We start from the raw sequence: 24808 nt of genomic DNA on the forward strand, positions 1-24808 counted from the left end.
AGAGAGAGAGAGAGAGAGAGAGAGAGAGATTGCTTTATTCAAATATATGCTGTATGTCAATTTAAAATTATACAGCCAAATACAAGTGACTGAAGAAATGTTTTTTAAGTATTGGTAAGCATAGTCGAAGAGAATAATTCCTTCTACCAAGGAAATGAATGGGTACCAACATCAGCTCTAGCCTTTTCATAGAATATAAATATCTAAGTTTATTGAGGATAGATCTCATGTGTTCTGTGACAACAGTCCTGAGAATTTGGATACCTTTTAACCTAAATATCAAAATCCAATTCCTATTCAGTATTGGAGTGCATTTGTCAAAGGTCATACCCCATCAAAATATTTGGAATGAAATACGTGGGTGTACACTCATTTAATGACAAGTAATTGACAAATTCGAGGGCTTGCATTACCAATGGAATAGGAAGAGAATTAAATATTTAAAAACGATTATCCTCTATGTCCTCATGGACCCCATCTTCTATTGGAAATGCATTCGGTCAAAGGAATCTTGCTATAGTAAGATAAGTCAACAATATGCAGCGTGCCAGTAAGGGAACGTGCCAGCGCATACAAACAATGCAGAGGCTACACAACAATAATAATAATAATAATAATAATAATAATAATAATAATAATAATAATAGGTCTACTACTACTACTACTACTACTGCAGTAGTAGTAGTAATAATAATAATAATAATAATAATAATAATAATAATAATAATAATAATAATAATGACAAAAGATTGGTGAACAAATAATACAATAAGTAATTTGTATAAACTAAGTATGGAATATAAATATAGAGATATATGCGTGAACATATAGGTTAAAGTTTTGTGCTGTGTAATTGAATTGATGGGGAAAACAGTGTTGGAGAAAATAATTGCTTATTCGCATTATACCCTATACTTACTCAAAAGCGAATAGTTCAAACAGGTCTTTTAAAAAGAAAGTTCCGTTTAGGTTGAGCGCAATATTGACAATTTTGACATTAAGTATTCTCTTGTCATAGGAAATGCGCAAATCTTCTTTGTCGGTTGGATGTTTTTTCTATACTAAAGTAAAAATCCATATTGCACATTTTCGCCTGTAGATTTATGATGTAGCTAAATGTACGTCGGTCTTGCTAATATCCGGTGCCCTTGCTGTAGCGTATTCTGGATAGCGACGATAACCAGCATGGTTTCCGAGAGCGCTTCTGTGGACGGAGTCATCGCGGCATTTATTTGAGCTCTAACTGCGCCATTGTTGACTTTAGCAGAGTGCAAAGATATTACAGCGGCACTACTTTCAAAAATAATTATTCTACAAAGCCACCGATGAGTGTTTTAAAAGCACTGCTGAGCATCATGACTAACACAGGCGTAGTATTTGTGTGAATTTACCGTTTCCGTTTAGCGTTTGTAATAGCCTTCTAGAATTCGGATTTATATTTAATATATCATAACGATAGTACAGTGTTTCGTTTTTTAACATATAAGGACAATTGCCTTCGCATCATTTAGTATCATGTTGTTTTTCACAGATCACGGATACTCGTAGGCTAAATTCAGCCACGTTTAACACCCCGAAGTTGCCAAAGGGCAAATTAGGCTATTGGCACCATGCATGCACGGGCCTAAAGCCGTTGCTTTTTTGCCGTCAGTTGTAGTCGTATTGATAATATTGATAATGTTATTCTGAAGAGCCTACTCCATCGTATCTCCTTGGTCATTGACTAGAGAGGCACACTTAATTGATTTATGGCTGCAGAATACAACGGGTTAGGGAATTATTGTCCAGCCCTTGTATCCTCAAAGTTGCTTACATTTCTAGAATATTTTCAAAAGCTTTTTTGAAAAAATGAAATTATGTCCTGATCACTACTGGCATGTCCTCCTGAAACAGAAACTTGAGAGTGAAGAATTGATTTCAAGACCAGCGCTTAATTTTTTGATTTGGCCTATCATATAATTAAATTTGGATGGATATTATTATGATTATGATTATGATTGTTATGATGAGGATCTTATTATTCTTCTTCTTATTATTATTATTATTATTATTATTATTATTATTATTATTGTTGTTGTTGTTGTTTTTATTGAAGTAGTAGCCTAGTCGATTGGTGTATTTTTTTTATGTTCTTTTTTCCATTTATGTCACAATATCAATAAATTGTGTTTTGCATCACTGTTTTCTATTATTATTATTTGTATTATTATCAATTAATTGATTGTTTTGTAAAATAATTTACGATGTGTTATCGTCCTTGCATTATTCTTGAGATTAACACTGTCCATTTAATGATATTGTGCTGACATTGTATCGTTGACACGCATTGCATTATTATTAATGTTGTTCATGTATTTATTTGATCATGTCGCCTAGTCCATGTATTTATATGATATTATATCATATTTTGTGAAAAAATAAATACATGCATCCCCAATGGCTGCTATGTAGACACTCAATATCTGAAGAGTTGACTGCGTCAATAGCCTATCCATAATATGAAACGCGTGTATATATTCGAGGACATCAACCTCTATTTGGAGAAATAAGAGCAGACAACAAAACTAATACTTTCACTTGTTAATATCAAAGGCTTGCTGTCATGTAAACCAGACAAGCAAACACCAACTAGGAAATGTGTAGTTATAATACTTTTACAGAGATTCAAATTATGAACATTCTTTAGGTAATTTTATATTGTGAACTTGTAAGAGAGAAAGTCATAATCAATTTTATTGGGAAGTCGTAATACAATAGAATATGTAGTAATACCTTATATATTACCGTTAATATTCAGCAAATAACGAAGGCTACTACTAACCACAACACACAACAACAACAACGATGATAATAATAATAATAATAATAATAATAATAATAATAATAATAATAATAATAATAATGTGTTCTGCATTCCTATATTTGGTTGGAAAACCGAACGTCAGTCAACTTGGGTTGTTTGGCATAATCTGTGTTTTGATTAAAAAGTAAACCCAGACGATTGTGTTCATAAACAATCCAAATAACACTTTAATATACATTATGTTCTTGTCAGCTACAAGAATGTCACAATAACAAGCCATAAATAAGGAATACACAAACGATAAGTTACTCGTCTGAAAAACTTCAGTTTCCCAAATTGCATCTTAAATGTAATTACCGTAGTATCTTCATTGTTATTTTACAACACTAACCCATTTTCGGTCCATATTAAAACTCGATAATGAAAACAACAAACAGATATTATCACATTTTAACACCCCTTTACAAAAATGTTTAACAGCCTTGACAACTATAGGATCAGTGGGAAACATCAAAAATACTTTGTAGTGCGCACAAATTATCAATTTACAAATGTACAAATTCCTGGTAAAGTCCATCTGTTGTAGAATATTCAAGAAGAGTTCATTATCGGTCTGGAATACACACCTTGGTAGTAGGACGTGTCAGCTGAAATTGGTGAGGATTCTAAGCCCGTTTTGCTTGCCATTGAGCTCATGGATAGTGCACCTGTCATTGCGGAACCATACCCAGAGTAATGCATCACCTGCTCGTATGTCTTTAGGTCCATTTTATGGTGCTGCTGCTCCGAAGACATGAGATTGTTAATTGAGAAAGGGTGGTTAAATGAAAAGTGGTGGTCCGGCTTCAGGTGAGCATCGTGCACGAGGACAGAGTGATGCTGTGACATCAGGTGGTGCGCCTGGGAGGCAGGTGAGGCTGCGTGTTCAGGGCTCAGGTCCTGCCTGGACTTCGCGTCTGACCCAGACCTTTTAGGGTCCTTGGAGGATGAATGCGAGTGCGGTGAATCGTGTCCGTTGCAGCTTTCAGAACTACTGTTAGATCCGCCCTCTGATGTCTTCCTGTTGGACTCTTTACAGTGCATTTTGTCGCATTTAAATCGCTTTTGCCTCCTGAGATAGCAGCCGTTTTCAAACATGTTGCCCGAGTCTGGGTGAAGAGTCCAGAATGAGCCTTTGCCAGGTTTGTCCGGGGATCTCGGCACTTTAAGGAAACAGTCGTTGAAAGACAAGGAATGGCGGATAGAGTTCTGCCAGCGCTGCTGGTTCTGACGGTAAAATGGGAAAAGGTCCATGATCCACTGATAGATCTCACTCAGCGTGAGCATCTTGTTGGACGACTGTTGAATGGCCATGGTGATTAGAGAAATGTACGAATAAGGGGGCTTGGCATGCGTGTAGCTTCTCCGGTATGTTTTCGGGTCCCGTGATCTAATATTCGATTGTCCATACATGGGGCTCATGGCGTTCATGTTGGTGTAGCTCAAGGCGTTCATGGGCGGAGGTTGCGCGGCCATGGGGCTGATACTCGGGCTGAGCGCCGCGCTCATGCTCGCCATCCCCGCGCCCATGCCATTCATGGCCCCAGCGCCCGGTGACATGCCCGTCACGGACGGGCTCATTCCTGTGTTCACGTAGGACATGTTCATGGAGCTGGCGGTCATGTTGCCAGAACTCATCCCTGACATACTCATGTACGTATTCATGGAGTTCATCCCCAGCCCTGGGTTCATATTTCCAACAGAGGTGTAACACTGAAAGTACAGACAGCGAAAAACAATCATTCAGACGGTTCATCATTCTTTCATATACATAATGATAGTTTGATCTGTTTAAAATGCCATAAAACACATTCAAATATATAGCTATACCGCTGTCTATTCACAAATCTGAAAAAAATAATGCGTTTCAATACCGATTGGCAAGGGCGTATTTGACATATCATGCTTAATGTAAATTAAATGCGTGGTGTAATTAAAAATGCAATTAATCCACATTCCTATGGAACACGTAAAATAGGCCACAGGCAATGGATCCGTTTAATTAGACTAACTATAGCTAGTGCACCCTTTTGTGTAAATACTGTGTAAAGCGGCACTGTAGGCGTTATTCGTTTGCGCAAAACCACAACCCCACTCAACATCACAGGATTCATAACAGAAAAGCAAAGCGAATGCAAATAAATTAAGATGACGGTCGGACACTTATGCGCGTAAATGTCCAAATGAGACGCAGCTGCACATTTGGGAATTAAGTAATAAGTATACAGAGGTAGTAACAGCAGAAGAAAAAACTTTCCCCTTGCCTACATGCTTACCCCAACTTTGTTAGGATAGTGCCGTAGAGATCGGGGAGGATTTGGAGGCGCCTCAAGTCAATATTTGATCACAAAGTTAATATTATCTCAGGGCTAATATTGAGCTGTATAGACGGAAAATATATATATAAGCTCTACCAACCTCTGGCTCTGCGTAATAGGTGCTCCAGTCTGAATGTTCGTGTCCCTCCATTTTAACTGCACCCAGCATCGTGAAAGCTGCAGAACAATTTATCCTCAAACCTTCTCTGTGGACGGTTGTCAAGAGAAAAGTTCCTTTAAAAAAGAACGGGGTATAGAGATTCCACTTCTTTGGTCTGCTTTCAAGTGAAGAACTGGCGCATGTGTATCTTTCAGCTCGTTGTGCCACCAGACGCTATAAAGCCTCTGACGATGGCAGGAGTTGAAATGACGTTAGCTTCTGCCCGTTAATGCAGTGTTATAGCTCTCTGCGCCAAGTGAGCCTCCAATCCCTACTGCTTCGATGCCCTATTTGAATAATCTGCTCACACCTAGCCGTGAGCCTCCTCGGTTTGGCTCCCTATTGTACACCTGCTGTATTTAAAAAGAACAATCCCATTTGAAAAGATTTCGTTACAATTCATTCCCATTGTTTTGTCCCAGAAAAAAGAATGCATTAAAACTTTTGTTTCAAGAAGGCTTTTTATCTCGCGTTTCCTCCGCTTTTTGTGGGCGTTTTTTGTGATTTGGAATACAGACTGTCGTTTGTGTTCAAAACCGTATTGTAACACCATCCATATATTCTTTCTTTTAAAAAAACATTTGGCATTCTAAAGCTTAACATAAACCACGATTATTTAAAACACGCCGAGGGAAATTGTATGTTTTGCCTTTCATATGTCTGTATTTTTCTTACAACAAATCAGACCATCTATAACTATGTGCAGACTTGCAAAAAAAATTATATTAATAAATAGCATACGTACGTTGTATGTTTGCTTGTCGACACATATGTGTGAGGGATGACATGGAAAAATCTATTTATATATTTAAATAAATGAATAAATAAATACAGACATATTTTACACAGCATTAATATTTCACATATTCCTAAAATAACAATACACGAACATGTTTCACATCGTCTTTCTCATCATAATTTTGATTGTACCCTATACATATTAAAAGGATAACATGTTATTTACATATATTATGAAACATACCTTTTGCTACCAAATATAGCCCATAATCATGTTTGAATAGGCCTAGCGGTTTATTGATAATAAACTTCGTTTCACTACAGCGCGCTGTTGGTTAGTGAAGTCCAAGAAAATTTCAAATATTAGCCTATGTTATTGTAGTTCAGTCCAGTTAATCAGGTAGCCATATAAAACAAAGACAAATTAAATATGTATTATAGCTGATTTAAAGTATTTATTTGGAATAATTTTTCAGGACATAGGTATATTACTCATCATCTAATTTTTCTCCATCAGCCGCCTTGTTTTTAATTTAGTTCAAAGGAAATAATCGTAAAATATGAGAATGTGCTACCTGACAACCGTTTTATTGATTGTGAACGGCATGCGTTCTCTTTGCTTTCCAGGTTATTTAATTCGTTATTTGGTTATGAAAAATTTAACAGATCCTCCAGGCCAATACTGGTAAATTGCTCGTCAGAAAACGGAATGACTCTAGTCTAAATAAATAAAACACTTTTAATATATTTGCTTGTTTTACGCACATAGGCTGCACAGGACAGAATTGAGTGCAAGGTGCGGTTGACTCGATCAAACCAGTCAACAGCATTCATAAATGATAGTATCTTGCTATGCTGATCTGTGAGCGCATCTAATTGGGCCGAAATTTGTAAACTAGAATAAACATGGCTACGACTATTGGTGTCGTGATTAATTGAAGATGGCAATGATGACATCACAACCTAAGGCATACAATAAAATAAATACTAAACTCATTATTATTATTATTATTATTATTATTATTATTATTATTATTATTATTATTATTATTCGTAGTAGTAGTAGTAGTAGTAGTAGTAGTAGTAGTAGTAGTAGTTGGTAATACTGCAATTGCGAAACTACAAAATATTCTACGGGTTTAGATTTGAGTGCGCCCTCTTTTGGTGGCAATGAAAACGTCACTTCCATCAGAAAAACTGTCCTTCCTGAATATGTCGGCAAAATATTGATTCACTCATGTTTGTAGTATATATATTTGAACAAAAAGGCTTCATTCATCAGGAAATAAAGTAAATATTGGAAGTACATGGAAGCGGATCAGCGAGTTCCTCACTGACAAAGCTGTATTTTGGAAATCTTGTTGGCCATTTGATTGCTTAGGGGAGACCAAGCAGTGAATTACACAGAGCACATAAGGGCTCACGGCAGACCAAACTTGCAGTCGTTGTTTTGTTCCACGTGTCTTTTCTCCACCGTGTCGATCCTCATATCCCTTGGTCCAGCTTATGTTCTGGACATGTTGTCCTGTCCGCGTGCCCATCACGGGTGAACTCAGGAGCGTTGACCTCATCGCATGTCACCACTTCAGCAGTCTGAAGCAAGCTGTACCAAGCTGTCGGGCAATCTTGATATGAGCTCAAAAAATGAAATGCGAAAGGACACAATGTTTTTTTAAGCGGCTTGGCTACTAACTCAATTCCCGTTGTTTCTGCTGCTGGTGTTGTTTCATATAGGTCAAAGATTAACTTATGTCAACTTCTGAAATATAAACATTCATTATATAGCATGAATTATATACGTGTGTGTATTTGTCTTTTGTAATTTGAAGTTCAAATGAAATATTTTCTTGTCACACAGCTGCTGAAACTTGCTGTTAACCAGTGAGAAGAAGCCAGAGTCTAGTTGAAGTTCAGAGGAGTGGAAATCTTGGTTGAGAGATGTTTTGACATAAACAGACTAGGATAACCCCAACCTAGCTCAGGTTCTACCTGGCTACACCCTGGATACATCCTCGCTGGCTAGGAAACTTTCACTTTTCAGCCTAATGTAGCCAGGTTTTCACCAGAATGCCTAGATGCCATTTCACTGACTTATCAATACAAATAAATGTTCACAGGGTAGTTGTATTGCATAATTTAGCAATACCAATAATAGTGTTTATTATGTCATCGCCATTTTCACAGGTGTACATTCCATGGCAGCTTTTGAGTGAGAGACAAAGAAATAAGAACAAAATATAAAATGTCGGGTTTATTCGCTAAACAAGAAAAGCAAAGGCACAATACATTCTCTCAATACATCCAGTTAGCAATGTTAGCAGAAACATGTCACTTTAAGCTTCACTTTCACTGCAGGATTTCTCCACAATGTCTCAAATAATTCACATATTGGCTCACGGAGTATGCGTATGCGTCTCCATGCTATCTTTCTCACCAATCATCACTCGGAAAAACCCCGGGGGCAATAGGTTAAGCCGGCAATTCATCAAATGAAAATTAATAGTGAGAGGTCCTTTCTTCGAGAAAGCTATGGAGTTATGTTTGCTGGAGAGTGCCCGTAGTGACAGTAAACATTCCAGAGCGGGGTTGGGGTTTAAGCAGGCTATTGTCTCCCACAGCTGTGATAACGGCGCCCAGCTCCAGGTTTGCGGCCTGCCACAGTGTGTTTACCTGGAGATGAATCTGAAAGGGCCGTGTCACTGGGAACGCACACAGCAGGGGCCAGACCGAATGAAACGGGAGGACCGATCGCTGTGGAATGGAGGTGGAGCACAGTTATTGCCATGCCCGGGCACAAACAGGACTTTAAATGGGCTAAAGATTTCCACAAACAGGCCATTGCCTTTAGAGATGGGGAGAATTTGTTTGGGATGAAATGCTAAACGTTTTCGCGTACTCTGTTGCCAAGGTCTTGGGATTCCATGACATTGCTCTTCGGATGCAAAACAACTGTACCCCATATAACAATAGATTAGAATAATCAAATAAGGCACCAAAAAAAAATGTCACGATGGACCACAGAGGGAGCTGACAGGAGCTCTAAAAGGAAATGAGAAGCAAATTTACTCAGAAACTGAAAAGAAATGTAATGAGAAGGTTGGGAATCTGGGAAAAGGCTTCCATGTCTCAGGATAGTAGCTGAGAGAAAGGAAAAAGTCACTACATTTTGCTGCTCTCAAAAGAGGCAACCAAGAGAACATGGGCTATGTACTATACACTATATACCTAACACCAATACAATCTTCTTAACACATCATCACAATCAGCCAGGAAATCACTGGCTGTTTATAAGATTTAATCTGCATAATCAGCATTTAATGACTTACTGGGTTTGCAGACTGAATAGGTTCATGAAAAGAAGTTGATTTTAACAATGTTAAAACAGAACAGTCAGGCGATTACCTTTAATACCATGACTAGCCGATGCCTACTATTGCATTTAGTTTATTAGTATGCCTCTTACTGAATGATCATGCTTACAGAGATATATGACACTGACTATCCCCTACATCGGACAGTTTTGCCCATTGATTTTTTTCATACAAAATGTTATGAAGTACATACAGTAAATATAATTAATGCCTTCATGAATTGCTATAGCCAATGAGTCTAATAATTATGATAAGTCTACTGTCCCATGGTTTGTCCATACAATGCATGATGCTGCAGGACATTAGCATCACGGACAGAATATGAGAGAACTCAAGACAGGACAAAATGGATGCATGGGGTGTGGATGAACCATAAACATAGTGTAGGACAGGTATACATTCATATTCATATTATTAAAGACTTTGTGCATTGCAAAGAGTCATACAGGAAAGGACACATGCTATTTTGATCCAGATGAGGGAAATTACCAAGAAACCAGGTCAAATATTCTGTCATATACCATAGGAGTAAGATTTATGACAGCAAACGATGGAGAGTCCATGCAGATATCAATCTCTTTTTTCAGGTATTTCTGTCTGTATACACTCAGTGAGCACTTTATTAGGTAGACCTGTACACCAGCTTGTTAATGCAAACATTTAATCAGCCAACCATGTGGCAGCAATTAAATGTATGAAAACATTCAGATGTGGTCAAGAGGTTCAGCTATTTTTCAGATCAAATGTCAGAATGGGGAAGACATGATCTAAGTGACCGTGGAATGTTTGTTGGCGCCAGACAAGGTGGTTTGAGTATCTCAGAAATTGCTGATCTCCTGGAATTTTCACACACAACAGTCTCTGGAGTTGATGCATAAAACAAAACACAAACAGTGAGCAGTTCTGTGGGCAGAAACATGTTGTTAATGAGAGAGGTCAGAGGAGAAGGGCCAGACTGGTCGAAGCTGACAGGAAGGTGACAGTTACATCTCTGAACACACAACACGTCAAACCTCTAAGTGGATAGGCTACAGCAGCAGAAGACTTTAAAAGTCAGAAAAATATGTCTAATAAATACCTAATTAAGTGCTCACTGAGTATCTCCTCTCTCCCTCTCTCTCTTTCTGTCTCTCTTCAGCCCTTTCTGTCTCTCTCTCTATCTCTCTCTCTCTGACTCACTCACCCTCAACTTGTGAATTTGCATTCTCTGCATAGAACTAGAAAAAAAGAGGAAAAGAAAATGCAATGACGCGAACCTATATATAGTGACGCACACATATATATGTTTGGTAGCCATTTCCTTCCTGTCCGCATACATATGCAAAAGGTCAATTTGTCGTGTTTACTGAGAAACGGCATGGGGTCCAGTAGCTAATCAATGAGTCAGGCCTAGGCTACAAGTTCCTCAGGATTGTGGACGAAGCTCCCTGCTGACTCAACAACATCGGTCTCCAATTTGAGGGGTCGCTCCACGGCTTCTCAAGGAGTGAAATGAATGAAGCCTTTATAGGCCCTGACAGCTAACAGACTAATGGCGAATGATACCAATGGTTGGACCACTCAACAGATTAGCACCTAATCAGCCTCCTGCAGCTTCAGACAAACACAACCTCCTCTCACATAAAAGGCAACACCACCGCTCGGTGATAAACAGCTGCCTGGCAAGGGAGGGGGGTCTTCCACAACTTCCTGGCATCCCCTGTTTTTTTGCGCTGGGGCAGCTGTACTAGGCTTCCTTGGGCCAGCCAGTCCCCAATGTGTGTGTTTCAGGTGAGCAAATATTGCCACTTGCATTTGAGTTCAATGGCCACTTCTTTTAGACATTGCACTTCCCCCCCGGCTTACGGGATGTGTGTGGCCTCCGTACTGAGGTAAACAGGCCACACGATTTCACAAGGCTCACAGCCGAGGATGAGCAATGAAAGAGTTGGATTTCCTTTTCATTTTGAAGCTTGAAAGTGATTCCATGTTGACCTCACCTCTCATGCCAAAGAGAAATCCCTCACAGGTATGGCAAATTAAAAAAATTAAAAAAAATAAATAGTGGAAGTGTTTTTGTTGACATCCAGCATCATGTTTTGCTGAAATAAGAGGTCTGGTCAGTCTTAACGACAGGGCCGGTCCCAGGCATAGGTGACAAGGGTGGCCACCTTGGGTGCTGTTCGCCAAACTAAAGGGGGCAAAGAAAAAAAGTCCATTCATTGGGCTCATTCCAACCTCTTATTATGCTCCACTTTTTTCTTTTATTTGCACCTGACCCAGAAATTGATTGAGGTCCACCATCTTTAAAGACATTTTAACCCATTAAATGGTCCTTATACGAGCTAGAAATAGAAGTTAGGAACTCCCAATCTTTCCTTTGAGCAGAAAACATCAGCATCCTTTTGTGGAAGTATTTTTTGGGAAAGCCAGGCGTATAAATGATTGACTTGTGGATCCACCTCTCCACATCGGCCATGCATCTGCCACATCTCTAACATCTCAATTTGCCTAATTCATGCTCTCGACTTCCCCGTCTTCATTTCATTTCTTGCCACTTTAACTAGCCTCTCCTGATGGGTGGAGCTAGGAGTATGAAAAATAAAAAAGAGGAGAAAAATAAGTGATTATATACGTTATATTGGTGGCATAAGTCAACCTCCCCTCCACAATCTTGCCTCGGGCGGCAAAAAGGCTACAGCTGTGCCCGTCGCTGTGGTGTTTTAATGGTGTTAGTTGGTCAAATTTAGATGGATTCCAATGAGTACATTCCCTCATCTCCTCACAGGACTTATCTATTTACCCTCACTAAATGAGCACACATTGAGGTTTCACTAAGTGAAGACACTTCCTGACATTAAGGTGATATTAAGGATCAAACAGTAAACAGGTTAGGGACTTTAAAGTTGATTTTGACAGCGACTTACCAGTAATGTGTACCTATTGTCCCCAATACACAGAGGCAGAGCCAACAGCTTTGTCTATTGTGATAAAGTAACACCAAGGCATGAATGTGATAGACATATAAGGTAAGAGCATAAATGATGTATGCAGTGCGATTATGTTCTAGTGTGATGTCCTATTCTCCATTGCCTCATTACCCTCTTTGCTGTGAAACTTTGAAAATCTGAATGCTAGCTGTATGAAAAAAACATTGAGCAGCTGTATGCATACATGAACCACGTCATGCAATCTGCTCAGAAAGTATAAGATCGCTTGTACGTTTATGTGTGACATTGCTCCAATAAAGAAATACAGAAGTATTAAACAAAAAATAAGCTGAATATAAACTGTGAAATCATCTTTTAAAAAATTGATAATGAACTATAGTGTGAAGGTTTGTCTATGAGTGGCTCGGGGCTCTGACCTATCCACTACAAATAGCAACAGCCAGCCTGGGGTAGTCCTGTGGGTGGTCTCACGTCATGGTCTCAGTGAAATGGAACTGGCTTGTAAAACAAACAAGATCTCTCCTGATCCCGCTGCCACCCCCCTCCCCTCACCAATCCCCCAAACACCCCCACCGCCCCCCCCCCACCCCCCCAAGTCCAGATAAATGTTGTTTGCCTCGGGTGTTTCTGGGATGGCTTGTTTACTTGGACTCATACCTGAGACACCCATGCATTGAGATTGGAGAGCAGAGCAATGCTGAGACTCGGAAAACTACCCAACCCTTAAAGTGATGTAAGAGTGGCTGGCTGGTAATACACTAGTTGAGCTATCTACAAACACCGGCTGTCACACTGAATTTGCCGCCAGATTGATTTCCACAGCTTGTCATCCGACAAAAAAGAAATGAGGGAGTTTATATGATCATAACAATTTTTACATGCAATAAACTGAGGTATAAATGTGTGTAGTATCAAGGACAATGTTTTATCCTTGGCCAAAAAGTCATGAAATTTAGGCCAATTGACCCTGAAGAGAATTAGCATCTTGTTCACCATGAGTGTAATCAAATAGTCTCACCGGACCTGTTTTCACTTTACATTTTACTCAAATACAAGATTGTAAAGCAAGATTTTGTGCGAATTATAAGATATGCTCGTTATTTAGTCATAGCTAAAATTAATTGGAATATCTTCTAATACTATTGTTTTGTTTACAGCGACACCTGCTGTTTTCGTCTTTTAAATGTACTAAATCTGCAAGGATAATTAAACCAGAACCTCGCTTATGTGTCATAACGGAAAAACAGTCAACAAGTAAAAAATGCTTCAGAATTATTTTTCTTCAGAGTTCCTCCTGCTAGGTGTATCTTCTCATTTACACACTGCGATTGCGATGTCTTTTGTTAAACTTTTCTTTTTTTGCCGTTTCCAGCCCTGTCGCGTTTCGATGCCTTGTTTGAGCCGCCCGAGTAGCCGTAGTACGGAAGGCAGCTGGACCAAGGACGACGAGAAGAGTAAGACACGTTTTGGAAAACACATTTTAAAATGTCATGGATGCATTTTCACAATTGTACACGTTGGGGACATATCGCACCTAAGTTTCATATTCTTGATCTGACGTCGCAGCTATCTCAGCATGCTTTGTAATTAATTTGACCAAACTCGAGCCTGTGGACCTTTACCAAAAGGCTTAGCATAGCTACCAGTACGCAGGTTTCTGTCTAACGTTACGGAACACGGTGAGTTATCAATGAGCTATCAATATGTTGCTAACACACATATTATACCTAGTCCTAGACCCGAGGTCGGAAACCCTGGACCTAGAGAGCCGCAGGGTATGCTGGCTTTCGTTGTTACTCTGCACTTCATTGATCAATGAAAGCAGTCGATTACAGTTAACTCGCCTCGCCTGGTTTCTTGGGTCTGAATCGGTTTCTGCTATTAAGGCGAAAACAAAAACCAGAACACCCGGCGGCTTTCCAGGACAAGAGTTTCCGACGCCTGGATTAGGAGGGAACAAAATTCTGTCAATGCGTAGCACAGAACAACTCTCAGTTTATGTACCCATGTAGTGGTCCTCAGTGCTATTGTTTTTAACCTCATCAGTTAATCGTGTGATTTGTTGCTTTTTAGTGTTGATTAGTGGCACTTAAGTACAAGCAACATCGAAATAAGCTTAAGTACCACTTCTATCACTGCAGCTCGGCAGATATGGAACACTGAATAAAATATTTTTTTCATTGCCCATAGATGGGTCGCAAGACGTTAGAACCGTTTGCTCGAAGAGCCTTCAAAACGATCATACTTTTAGAAGTTGCTGGTGTGTTTGGTGCTTTCTATCTTTTTCACAAGATGAACTCAAGCAGAGGTAGGTACTTTTAAACTCTTTGAGCATTTAACACCCACCAGGTGGCACTGTGGCCCTTCTAATATTAACTCGCTTTTCCACAGATCTCAGGAGCACCATGAACAGAGACTTACCATTTGTTCTAGAAGGTGAGAAACACTTTTTCTCCTTTTTTTATTTTTTAGCATAATTTGAATGCTTCAGACTCAACTTCAGAAGTCACAGGGTGAAGGGGAGTACTAAACCCTAAACCTCCTAGGTAATTTTGCCTGTTCATACACAAGGTTCCAACTGCTGAACTTGGCAAACCCTCAAATGTAGTTGAGTATTTGTATGTATGTGTGTGTTGGTATGCAATTTGAATACTCCCCAACAAGCCTAAAAAATTAAACTAGCTCTTCAAAAGCAATACAACTTAATATAACATTCCATTAACATCACAATAATTTCTTGAAGATCTCCAACACCATCAGATATTTTTTAATGATTCTGTCATGCTTAAGAAATATGGATAATATTTATTTTTCAACAAAAATAACCAACAACCAACTCAGACCTTTCACAATGATGGTCTGGGGTGATCAAGAGTAACATCTGTTCAGGGTTTCTCGAGTCAGAAACAATATCCATGAGCTTCTCGTGATGAAATGTATGGTGTAGTCCCAGTTTCTCATGTGTCAACGCTCGCCTCTTCTCCTCTCAGCCTATTACAAGTCCAACGAGTTGGCGGGAGTCTACGGAATCCGAGAGGGTGACCAGAAGGCTTGGTCTGCCAAGAAGTCCTAGAGGTGAGCTGAGAGAGGGGCAGGAGATCCGAGAGCAAGGGGGCAACATGGAGCCTAGTGGCTAAGGTGTTTAACCTGGACCTGGAAGGTTGGTGGTTCCAGCTCCAGTGTAGCCATGGAAAGATCTGTTGGGGGGATTGGCCCCAGCTTGGTCTGATCAACTGTAAGCCGCTTTAAGTTTTTACTTAAAGCGACTAATGTAATGTAGCAACACCTGAGAACCTGGAGAGTGGTTGGTTAAGCCCTGCTGTGGCAGAACAGGTTATTTCTTGGCCTTCCTTTTGCTGCCCTTAAACTTGCCGAATTGCGTCCGTTTTTTAAACATGGCCTTTTTCCTCCGCAGGGTTTTGACGTCTCTTCCTCGGATCCAGTCGTCCCTCTGCGCCTCCCATTTCAGCTGTTTGAGGCCTAAAGAGGAGCGAGAAAGAACAGAGTTCAGACCTCAGAAGTTACAAACATAGATCTAAAGTTCTCCATAATGCTTCCAATTATAACTCAACTTAAACAACACAACAACTTAAGGAGTTCCTCCAATGAAAAACTACTGAAATTGATGGATTTGCACAGAATAAGGACTATTCTTTTTATCACAAGGAAGAAAGATTATTAACACACCTGGATGTACAATAGCCCTCCTTTGAAATGAACAACAATCTACTTCTAACTGCTCTGTTGTCCCTACTTTAATTCCTCATACGGTTAACACAAGAATGCCATCTGTTGGTTTGTTATATGGTGTTAGGCACACAACCCAAACGGCGCTATTTTCACTTGCGGATGAGGCTGCTCCCCTCATTTCTGTACATTTTGTTCCTTTTTGAGAGGTTGGTGTCTCCGTTTTTATTGTATTCATGTGATTCGTCCTTTGAATTCTCGCTGTAATGCAGTGGCATTACATTGACATTAAATTATAAAACGGACATTCCCCGTGTGCCAGCACTCACCTGCTTTGTCTCTGTTTGCCATGGCATTGATACCAACATTGTCAAACTTGGATCCTACGTGTTCATCCAACAAATACCCAACCTGCCAAAGAAATAATATTATTTACCAGCTTGCCTGGAAGTTCTGACATTTTCACAGATGAAAAAAATATATTCCATTAGCATACATATGACAGAAAATGCTTTGGTTTGCATTCACAATACTCAAGTGTTTCTGTACTTTTATGGAAAAAATAATATACACAAAGGTTGATTTGAGTTCAGTTGAGGAATTCTGAGCAACACATACTGTATGCATATTGGGAACTGCAGTCCAACGAGCAACTGATAGTGACGGAAAATGCCATTTAACCAATATGATACCAATACACATTCACAAAGGAAATTCCATTTTTCTACAAGTGCCAAAAGATGTTTGTACTGAAAAAAGCAACAAAACTGCAGCTTGACACCGGTGCTACATTTTCCATCTTAAATATGATTATTTAAACTTCCATCTCTATAGTAATAAAAAAGAAAAAATAATCAAATACCTCTTCAGCAGAAGCGACCATACCACCCTCTTCCTTCATAGTCTTTTTCTTCTTCCGTCCTTGTTTCGATCCTACACCACAGGATTTAAGATTTTTACTTGAAGCCTCCTACACTGTACATATTCAAGTACTGGGAAATAACCAAACAAAGATAAAAAGAAACATTTTCAGCTGCCTGAGACCTAGCTGAAATGCATAGCTTACCTAGAGAGGCTACAAAGTCAAGCTCTGTTGACTTCTTCCTCTTGCCCTTTTTGGAAACGGAACTCACTTCCTCGACTTCGTCCATCTCCTCCCCTGAGTCTATTAGGATGAATTAGTTTGGCTCATTGCAACTAAATTATTGGGTACACACTTACAGATAACCTACTGCATTGGTCAAATTGAATGAAATGGAAGGTCACAATGTGGTTTAGAAAGACAAACCCAAATATTAATGGTACAGCATCTGACAGTTATTAATCTTCTGTTTCGTCATTGAAAGATTCCACAAACGATGGTACATGCCATTACTACCATTTCATATAAATGTTGACCAAAATGTTTATTTGTGAGCCATTTTGTCGACCAAGTTTGCTTCAGTATGCATACGTGGAAGGAAGGCAATTCAGAGTCGGGTCACTTCCCACTAAACTAATCTGCAGCCAAATCAATTAAATGACCATGCTCCACAGTACCTGCCAGCTCCTCTTCCTCATCCTCCTCCTCATCATCTCCTCCAATGTCCATGAAGGCCCCTCCCTCGTCCTCCAGCACATCTCCGAAGTCCTCCTCATCCATGCTACCCAGAGACACCTCCTCATCATCCAGGTCATCTTCGTCGGAGTCTTCATCAGAGATGTCGTCACCTTTCTTGCCCTTTTGGGACTTGCCCTTAACGTTGCTAAGGCACCGAAAATCACAGCAATATCCATTGTTAACCTCGTTTTAACAACTGATATTTCTCTAGCCATACTGATAGAGGTTTCTCATACTGACCATGTTTTACATTATAACACAAGATCAAACTGCAACCAGGTTTCCACATTCATGAAAGAAGCAGATGAACATGGATGTGAACTAAGGAAGGGAAATGTACTTGTACTGAACGCATTTACGTTCTATGGAACAACTGTATGTATGTGCATATAGGTTGACAACATATTGGCCATAATCCTAATATATAATCTTCAATCCAACAGTGATAGGTTTGTTTCAAGGCATTATTGGCCAATACAGTTACACAGGTTCACACACTTACCCAGCAAAGTCCAGACTGTCATCCTTGAGGTCTGTGAAGTAACTGTCCCCTTCAAATGAATCTGGAGAATAAAAACAATGGAACAGTAAAGCCAATAGCTTGAGAAAATACAAGCAGCCCACGAATAGTGGAGGTTCCACAGTCTGCTCTGTCCATAACTAAATTTGTATAGGTTGTCAAAAAACATCAGGTCTAAAAGGTTCCCTTAGTGAAAGAGTATTGACAAATTAGACACTGGTCAGAGGGCCGGAACACTACTCTGTGCCAAAGTGAGACTGTCGCCATGCTTACCGAGCGCCTTCTCGAACTCGTCGTCATCGACGTCCTCTACGCTTTCATTGTCCCCGTCGCCCCTTGGCCGTCGTAGATGCTTCTCCGCCTCCCGTTTTTTGAAGAACCTGGTGACACCCATGAGATCATGATACAGCAGTATCATAAACTAAACCGAACACCAAGTTAGCTGACCGTGCTCCAAACAGTGCAGCTTTCATGATGGATAACTAAAAAATTACGTCCAGATCAGCTCTGGTTTTTGTGTGTGTAAGGAATAATTCCTTCCGTTTTCATTCAAACTTGGTTACATACGAGATCCATTTCAGCATACAGTGACATGGTAATAGTGCTCCACTGTGACATTGTGGTGGGGAAGCTGTTGCTAAAGAGAGACTATGAACCGGGCAGGCTTATACGGCGGTGTTCGGACCATGGTGAGTGAATAAACCACATTTCTCAGGAGAAAAACCACCATTGAACAGACATTAACTTCTGGTGGAAGCAGCGGCAGCAGTGAGTTTACATTACTTGTGCTTATGTATGTGCTAATTCCGCACAAACCTTCACGAGGCCGTGCATACTTCTTACATATCAAAATAGATCTACAGCAAAACCTGAAACCTGAAAGCTGCTCGACTCACCTATAGAAGAACACCTCATCTACAGGAATTTGACTTTCCTCCTTGGCCAGGAACTGCTCACAGTTGACTGAAAGACAAGGGAAGGGGTTGGATGCCTTTTTTTGCATGGACATAACGCTCAATAATCCAGCAAAAAAACAACAACTCCTGTTTATGGTTAGAGGTGCCTCAGGCTTGTACAGGCATGTTCTAAAACACTCACCAGGCAAAGCTCGGATGTTGTTCATGGAGAGTTTCAGTTTGGGCTGCAGAACAGAGCTGTCTGTATTTTCTGTGAAAAGTACGAATCATGAAGCCCATGAAGAAATATATGCAAAATCAACAACCTTGACAATAAAAATATGAATGCAACGCATAATTCAAAAAAATGCTCACTGTAAAGTCAATGGACGGTAGAGTGGTCAGAAAGTAGTCCACCTCAGTAGGTAACTGCCTTATTATTGATAATTACAAAAGATGCATATGAAGCAGGCCTCACCTCTCGATTTCTGCTGTTTGGGATTCCTGAAGACGAAGCGATCAAGGAATCTGATCAGGGTGAAGTCCTGGAGAGGGTCCCCTGTGTACTGGATGAACTGGCCCTGAGGGAAAATCAACAAAAACTTTAGTAATACAAGTAGAAGCACTATTTTGAAAGAGTTCAACTCTTGAATGATATTGTTTTAGAATGTACATTGATGAATGTTACAAGCTTGAGCTTTCTAGTAAATTCTAAATTTTTCAAGAAATGTATGATATTCGAATGAACACTCACCTGTAAAATGGTCTTGGCAAACAGGGCTACAGACGGATGGAAATGAGCAGAAAGCTGATTGGAAAACACAGGGAGAGGTAAAGATTAGTAATGATGAGCACAACAGTATTCTACACCTCATCTCTTCACAGAACTGCCAAAGCCCTTACCCTTTTCAGCTCCCACAGAGTGGCCCGGTCAGCCCCACAAAACAAAGGGTTTCTGTGCAAGGGGTCATAAGTGTCCATGTTTTTCCCACCTGATAGAAAGAGATGGCATTAGAGGATGGAACGCAATGTCCACAAACACACATTTTTGGATGCCAGATAAGTAAAACCGAAAAACTTTTTGAAAAAGCTTCAAGAACTTTTGTACAGGAATGTATCAGAGGCAAACTGTTTTTTCTCTAGACAGAGCTGAATGGCCAAATCAGGAATCACGAAATCACCAATCATCACTAAATCACAAATGCAAGCAAATAATGCTAATCAAGAACCAAAATACAAATCCTGAATACATACAGATTCCGTGAATATAAAATGACATTACAGAAAAATACCATTAATACCAATAAATAATCTCACCCTCCATGTTTTGGTGATGCACCCAGGACACGGCTTGACTGGGCACTTCCGGTTTCTGCTCCTTCCCTTCCTCCACCTTATCAGCATCTGTAAACCTCTCCTCGTCGTCATCTTCATCGTCAAGGTCTTTGAATTTCTCCTCTTCGCTATCCTGTAAAAGGGAAATGGCATTTAGTCAAGATGTACTCAACACTGCCTTTTCTGCTTGAGAGACCACCGCACCATGTACTCCCCAGCAAAACATGACAGGCAATTGAAGAGTGCATATCTCCCCTAACTTTACCAGCTACCCTAATTTTTTCACCCCCCGCCCCCATTTCACAGGTAATTATTTCATCAAGCTTTGTCCATAACTTTTAATGTCATCATGTTCACAAGCATCCACTAACTGGGAGTCAAATTATGTGTCACACATTATGAGTATGGCTAGGTATAAAAAAAAAAAAAAAAATTTATGAATAGATCTCATCAGCAGCAGTGGGAATTGAAACAGTGAAATGACTCACCTCGTTGTCCTGCAGCAGGAGCTTGAGGCCCGGCTTGGTCTTCATGACCTCTGACACCAGGAAGAGAGCCCCACAGGCGAAGGTGGGGTTCTGCTCGCAGCTGACCTGCAGGAGCCTCTTCACGAAGGCCTTGACGCGGCGCAGGACGATGTCCACCTTCAGGGACTTGTACAGCAGGTTGAGGAACATGCCTTGCTTTGAGCACAGATGGAGACCAGGGTCCAACAGCTTCCTGGAAAAAGTAACAGAGACAGTATAAACTATTAAGTTCACGTATCTGAGAACGATGGTAGTTTAAACCTTTAATAATTAAATAAGTGCAAAAAACGCTTTGAAAAATGCAATACTGTACCAAGACCCGTGTTCATCAATCACTGATGTCAAACATGTTACAATATGATACACTTTAAATGCTAAATCAGACTTTCGTACCGTCATAATACAATATCTGCAACAAACAAACTACTTTATGGGTAACATAATCATCTGAAAGTCTCACAGAAGCCTGGTTAGAGCCTCTCACCTGTACAGCGCAACGTAGTAGCGGTCAGAGATGGTCTGCTGAGAGTCCATCACTTGGAAGAGCAGCATGAGAGCCTGAACAGCGGTGTTAAATTTAACAATGTGCACCACTTTAAACAGCGTGTCCAGCTGCTCCTTCACCTTGTCGTCCCCCGTCTTGGCGTAGGGATAGGCCCTGTTCACACCCGACAGCAGGGCGCTCAGCATCTTGGACTCCACGTCCTTCTTCTTGATGCAGGCGCGGAAGAAGGAGAAGTAGATGGCGATGAGCTTGCTGGCCAGCTCGCCCTCCTCGTGGCTCAGCAGGATCTGGTTGAGGAAGCAAACGGCGTAGTACTGCGCCTTGGCGTGGACGTTGGGCCGGAACATCAGGCGCTCCACCTCGGCGCACACCACCGCCTTCATGTTGGGGTGCGAGTGTAGCAGCGTCTCCAGCAGGTAGGAGGCCTTGGACGCCGTCTTGTACTCGGGGTCGCCCAGCTTGTTCACCACCTGGGCCAGCAGGGCCCTCTCCTGCTCGGGCCGGCTGCAGAGCAGCTCGTGGGCGGTGGTGAGGGCGCGGGTTTTGGTGGCCAGGACCGTGTCGTGGGCCAGCCCGTCCAGCGCCACCACAAACTCGGCCACCTGGTGCTTCAGGAGGTGCTCGTAGTACCAGAGCACGAGGCGGCGGTCGCGGACGTCGCGGTTCCCGCTGGCCAGCTCCTCCAGCTTGTCGAAGGGCCTCTGGGAGAAGGTCCTCAGCTTGCGGTGCTCCGGGAGCAGGTCGGACAGCAGCAGCTCCCGCAGCGTGTCCAGGGCCATCAGGATTTGGCGACGGCCGCCCTTCTTCTTCATGAGCGAGACCAGATTCTCCACAAACTGCAGGCTGTGCACCGGAGCGTCCTGGATCAGCACCGTCATGGCCGCCATCCTGTCGGCCAGGGTCCCCGTGGAAACCACAGTCTTCATCCACCCCGAGCTGGCGCCCTTCTGCGCGTTCTTCTTGCTCTTGAAGAGGCCGGCCTCAGCCTCCAGCAGCTTCTGGGCCAGGGCCTTGTACTGGGCAACCAGAGCCTCGTCCTGAGGGGCGGATTCTCTCTCGTTGGTGTATTCCTGCTCAAACCACTTTCCACCAGGTTTGATGAGCAGCAACTGCCGTTTGTGGAACTCGAACAGGTTAGCATTCTGTTTTTCCTTCTTCCCCCGAACAGTAGCACTGACCTCTTTTGCTTTTTTTGTCTTCTTCTTACCCTCAGCACCTGGCTGTTCTTGGTTTATTGGGGGTTCTTTTGCCTTCTCTGGTTTCCCCTTCTTTTCTTCTGTTGTTTTGTTGTTCTTCTGAGTATTCTGAGAGTCCTCCTGCTCAGCAGACTCGTCGGCTATGACTTGGAAGCGATCGGCATGTGCGCGGATGCCAAGCTTGGTGATGAAGTCCTCCAGCTCCCCCTTTTTCAGGTCATCAATGATATCTTTCTTTCCACCATCGACAAGCTCTTGTGTATCATTTACAGAGGCCAGCATAACATAATCTGCCTAACGTAGAAAATACAAAACGAAACACAACATCAATGGTCTATAAAACATGGCACAAAATGAGTTGAGTAAAATCTGAACAGTTAATTAGCATGTTGGCCTGACACTGCCTCCCAAAAACTAGTGTCATACGATTCTATATCATGCTATAACCTTTGCTTTCTGATGTGTGTCATAGTTAACCAATCTTCTTCTTTTTCCAGTGACATCGATTCTGTATGTTTGTTTTTGTATGTATATACTTGTAAGGAAAAGACAAAATAATAACTAAATGGGAAATAACAGTAGCCTACTATCTAGCTACGAATTACAGAATTTCAGTATCATTGCATGCTGCACAAACACTCAACAATCAGTGTGATACCTGGTTATTTTGGCAGGCAAGCCTACTGTAATTTTACCTTACGAACACATAGCTAGCCTAAAATGGATCAATTTGTCAAGGAAGTTACGTAGCATTTAGCCTACCTATAGCTGAACTGAGCAAGTATCGGAACACGTGATTACACCTCGCTAGCAACACAGTCTGGCTAAAGCTGACGTTAATCAGCTATATGTATTTGTATTATGTTTATACCTAGCTGTATACATACATGGTCATATTAATTGCCAGTGAGTAGGGTAACGTCGGTGTTCGAAAATAACCTGACATGTTGTTTTACATTTTTTTCCATCGATATTTTTTCGACACGTGCGTACAATGCAATGGGTTAGCTAGTTCGCCAAGTTAGCTCAAAACTAGACTTACTTTGGTGCCTCCCAAACGCAACACTTCGTCCAAATTAAATTCATCATCTGGTTTTCGAGATATCCCCTTCGATGTTGATTCCTCTTCGTCCTCTTCATTTTCAAGCTGCTCTTCGTCGTTGTCATAACTCGGTTCCATTTCCATTGCCATTTTCCCTTGCTTGCGTACAACGGCCATGCTCGGTAACAACTCGCAGGGGCGGAAGCTAGCTACGATCCTTCAAGTGAAGTGTATGAATTATTGTGTATTAAAAAGACTTGGTTAGTAAACATGAAGGACAATGATATTTTATTTAAATGTGTTCATTTTATTACACTTATGTGGAATTGAAAATATACTAGTATTACATTAATTTGCTTTTTATTGTTTTACTGTTATTTGAGCTACTAGGACCTAGAGGCAGGACTTCGGAGTGAAAGGTCGACGGGGAAAGGTCACCACGTGATTTCTGAGCCCTCCCAGACACATTTGCACATGTGGATGTTGCGTTAGCGATTTAGATTGATATTGTTTTGAGATAGACGTGTAATGTGTAGGTGCGAACCAACACCGTACTCCCTTGGCCATAGCTAAATAAAATCACATACATTTACGCGTGCATTCGTCTGTCGGTGTATGTAAGTAGTATCGCATTCTGTAGATTTATATTTGAGTAAACAGACAAACGTTTCGAGCCACTACAAATGCATCATATCGTGTTAAAAAGTAATTTCACTTAGTCTGACAGACAGCAGTTTTTCTGTTTAAAACACAACGTTGCTCGTTCGAATTAAAATGACCGTAAAATCAGACCTACATTCGATTTAAAATGGCAAACCATATTTCACATGTAATGTTGTTAAATTATGTAATTATAGAAAGTATATGGAAAAAAAGAAATACATTATGTTCTCGGGGGAAAAAAATGTTGTGGTTCGACATGGCCAGGCGAGGGTGCTGTCCCCATTTTTTTTCCGCTGCAACCTTGCTTAGTGTCTGATTGTCTCATTGCCTGTGAGTGACTGTTTTGATCATCGTCATTATCATCAAAATTTTGTGGTTCTGTAAAGATGGAAAACAGACACCCTGGCATTCACTGGTGGAATAAATGTTTTGCCTGCACTGGGCTCCACGATCTACCATATTCTCGAGCTCTTTAATT

At 40.9% G+C, this 24808-nt stretch overlaps 3 protein-coding genes across 5 annotated transcripts; 1 reads left to right on the forward strand and 2 right to left on the reverse strand.

The window, feature by feature from the left end:
* Positions 1-3033: 3033 nt before the first annotated feature.
* On the reverse strand, positions 3034-5533 carry LOC133129350 (hepatocyte nuclear factor 3-beta-like). The gene is made up of 2 exons (XM_061243366.1): positions 5261-5533; positions 3034-4555 (listed from the first exon to the last, which is right to left on the reverse strand). The coding sequence occupies exons 1-2, from the start codon at positions 5327-5329 to the stop codon at positions 3395-3397; spliced, it is 1230 nt and encodes a 409-aa protein (XP_061099350.1). The 5' UTR covers positions 5330-5533; the 3' UTR covers positions 3034-3394.
* Positions 5534-13558: 8025 nt separating this feature from the next.
* On the forward strand, positions 13559-16370 carry LOC133129161 (protein CEBPZOS-like). 3 transcript variants are annotated; one of them, XM_061243040.1, is made up of 6 exons: positions 13596-13613; positions 13732-13813; positions 14550-14667; positions 14751-14795; positions 15350-15434; positions 15775-16370. In XM_061243040.1, the coding sequence occupies exons 3-5, from the start codon at positions 14550-14552 to the stop codon at positions 15430-15432; spliced, it is 246 nt and encodes an 81-aa protein (XP_061099024.1). In that variant the 5' UTR covers positions 13596-13613; positions 13732-13813; the 3' UTR covers positions 15433-15434; positions 15775-16370. The 3 variants fall into 3 exon arrangements, with proteins under 3 accessions (XP_061099026.1, XP_061099024.1, XP_061099025.1); XM_061243042.1 differs by having other exon boundaries at positions 13559-13613; positions 15350-16370; XM_061243041.1 differs by lacking the exon at positions 13596-13613 and having other exon boundaries at positions 13757-14038.
* On the reverse strand, positions 14783-24063 carry cebpz (CCAAT enhancer binding protein zeta). Its single transcript, XM_061243039.1, has 16 exons — positions 23668-24063; positions 21409-22919; positions 20886-21117; positions 20380-20530; positions 19966-20054; positions 19817-19870; positions 19541-19643; positions 19265-19333; positions 19063-19129; positions 18440-18546; positions 18149-18209; positions 17586-17791; positions 17113-17211; positions 16909-16979; positions 16376-16457; positions 14783-15839 (listed from the first exon to the last, which is right to left on the reverse strand). The coding sequence occupies exons 1-16, from the start codon at positions 23842-23844 to the stop codon at positions 15694-15696; spliced, it is 3225 nt and encodes a 1074-aa protein (XP_061099023.1). The 5' UTR covers positions 23845-24063; the 3' UTR covers positions 14783-15693.
* Between the last annotated feature and the right edge of the window lie 745 nt (positions 24064-24808).

This window comes from Conger conger, chromosome 5 (genome assembly GCF_963514075.1).
Source record: "Conger conger chromosome 5, fConCon1.1, whole genome shotgun sequence".
Taxonomy (NCBI): domain Eukaryota; kingdom Metazoa; phylum Chordata; class Actinopteri; order Anguilliformes; family Congridae; genus Conger; species Conger conger.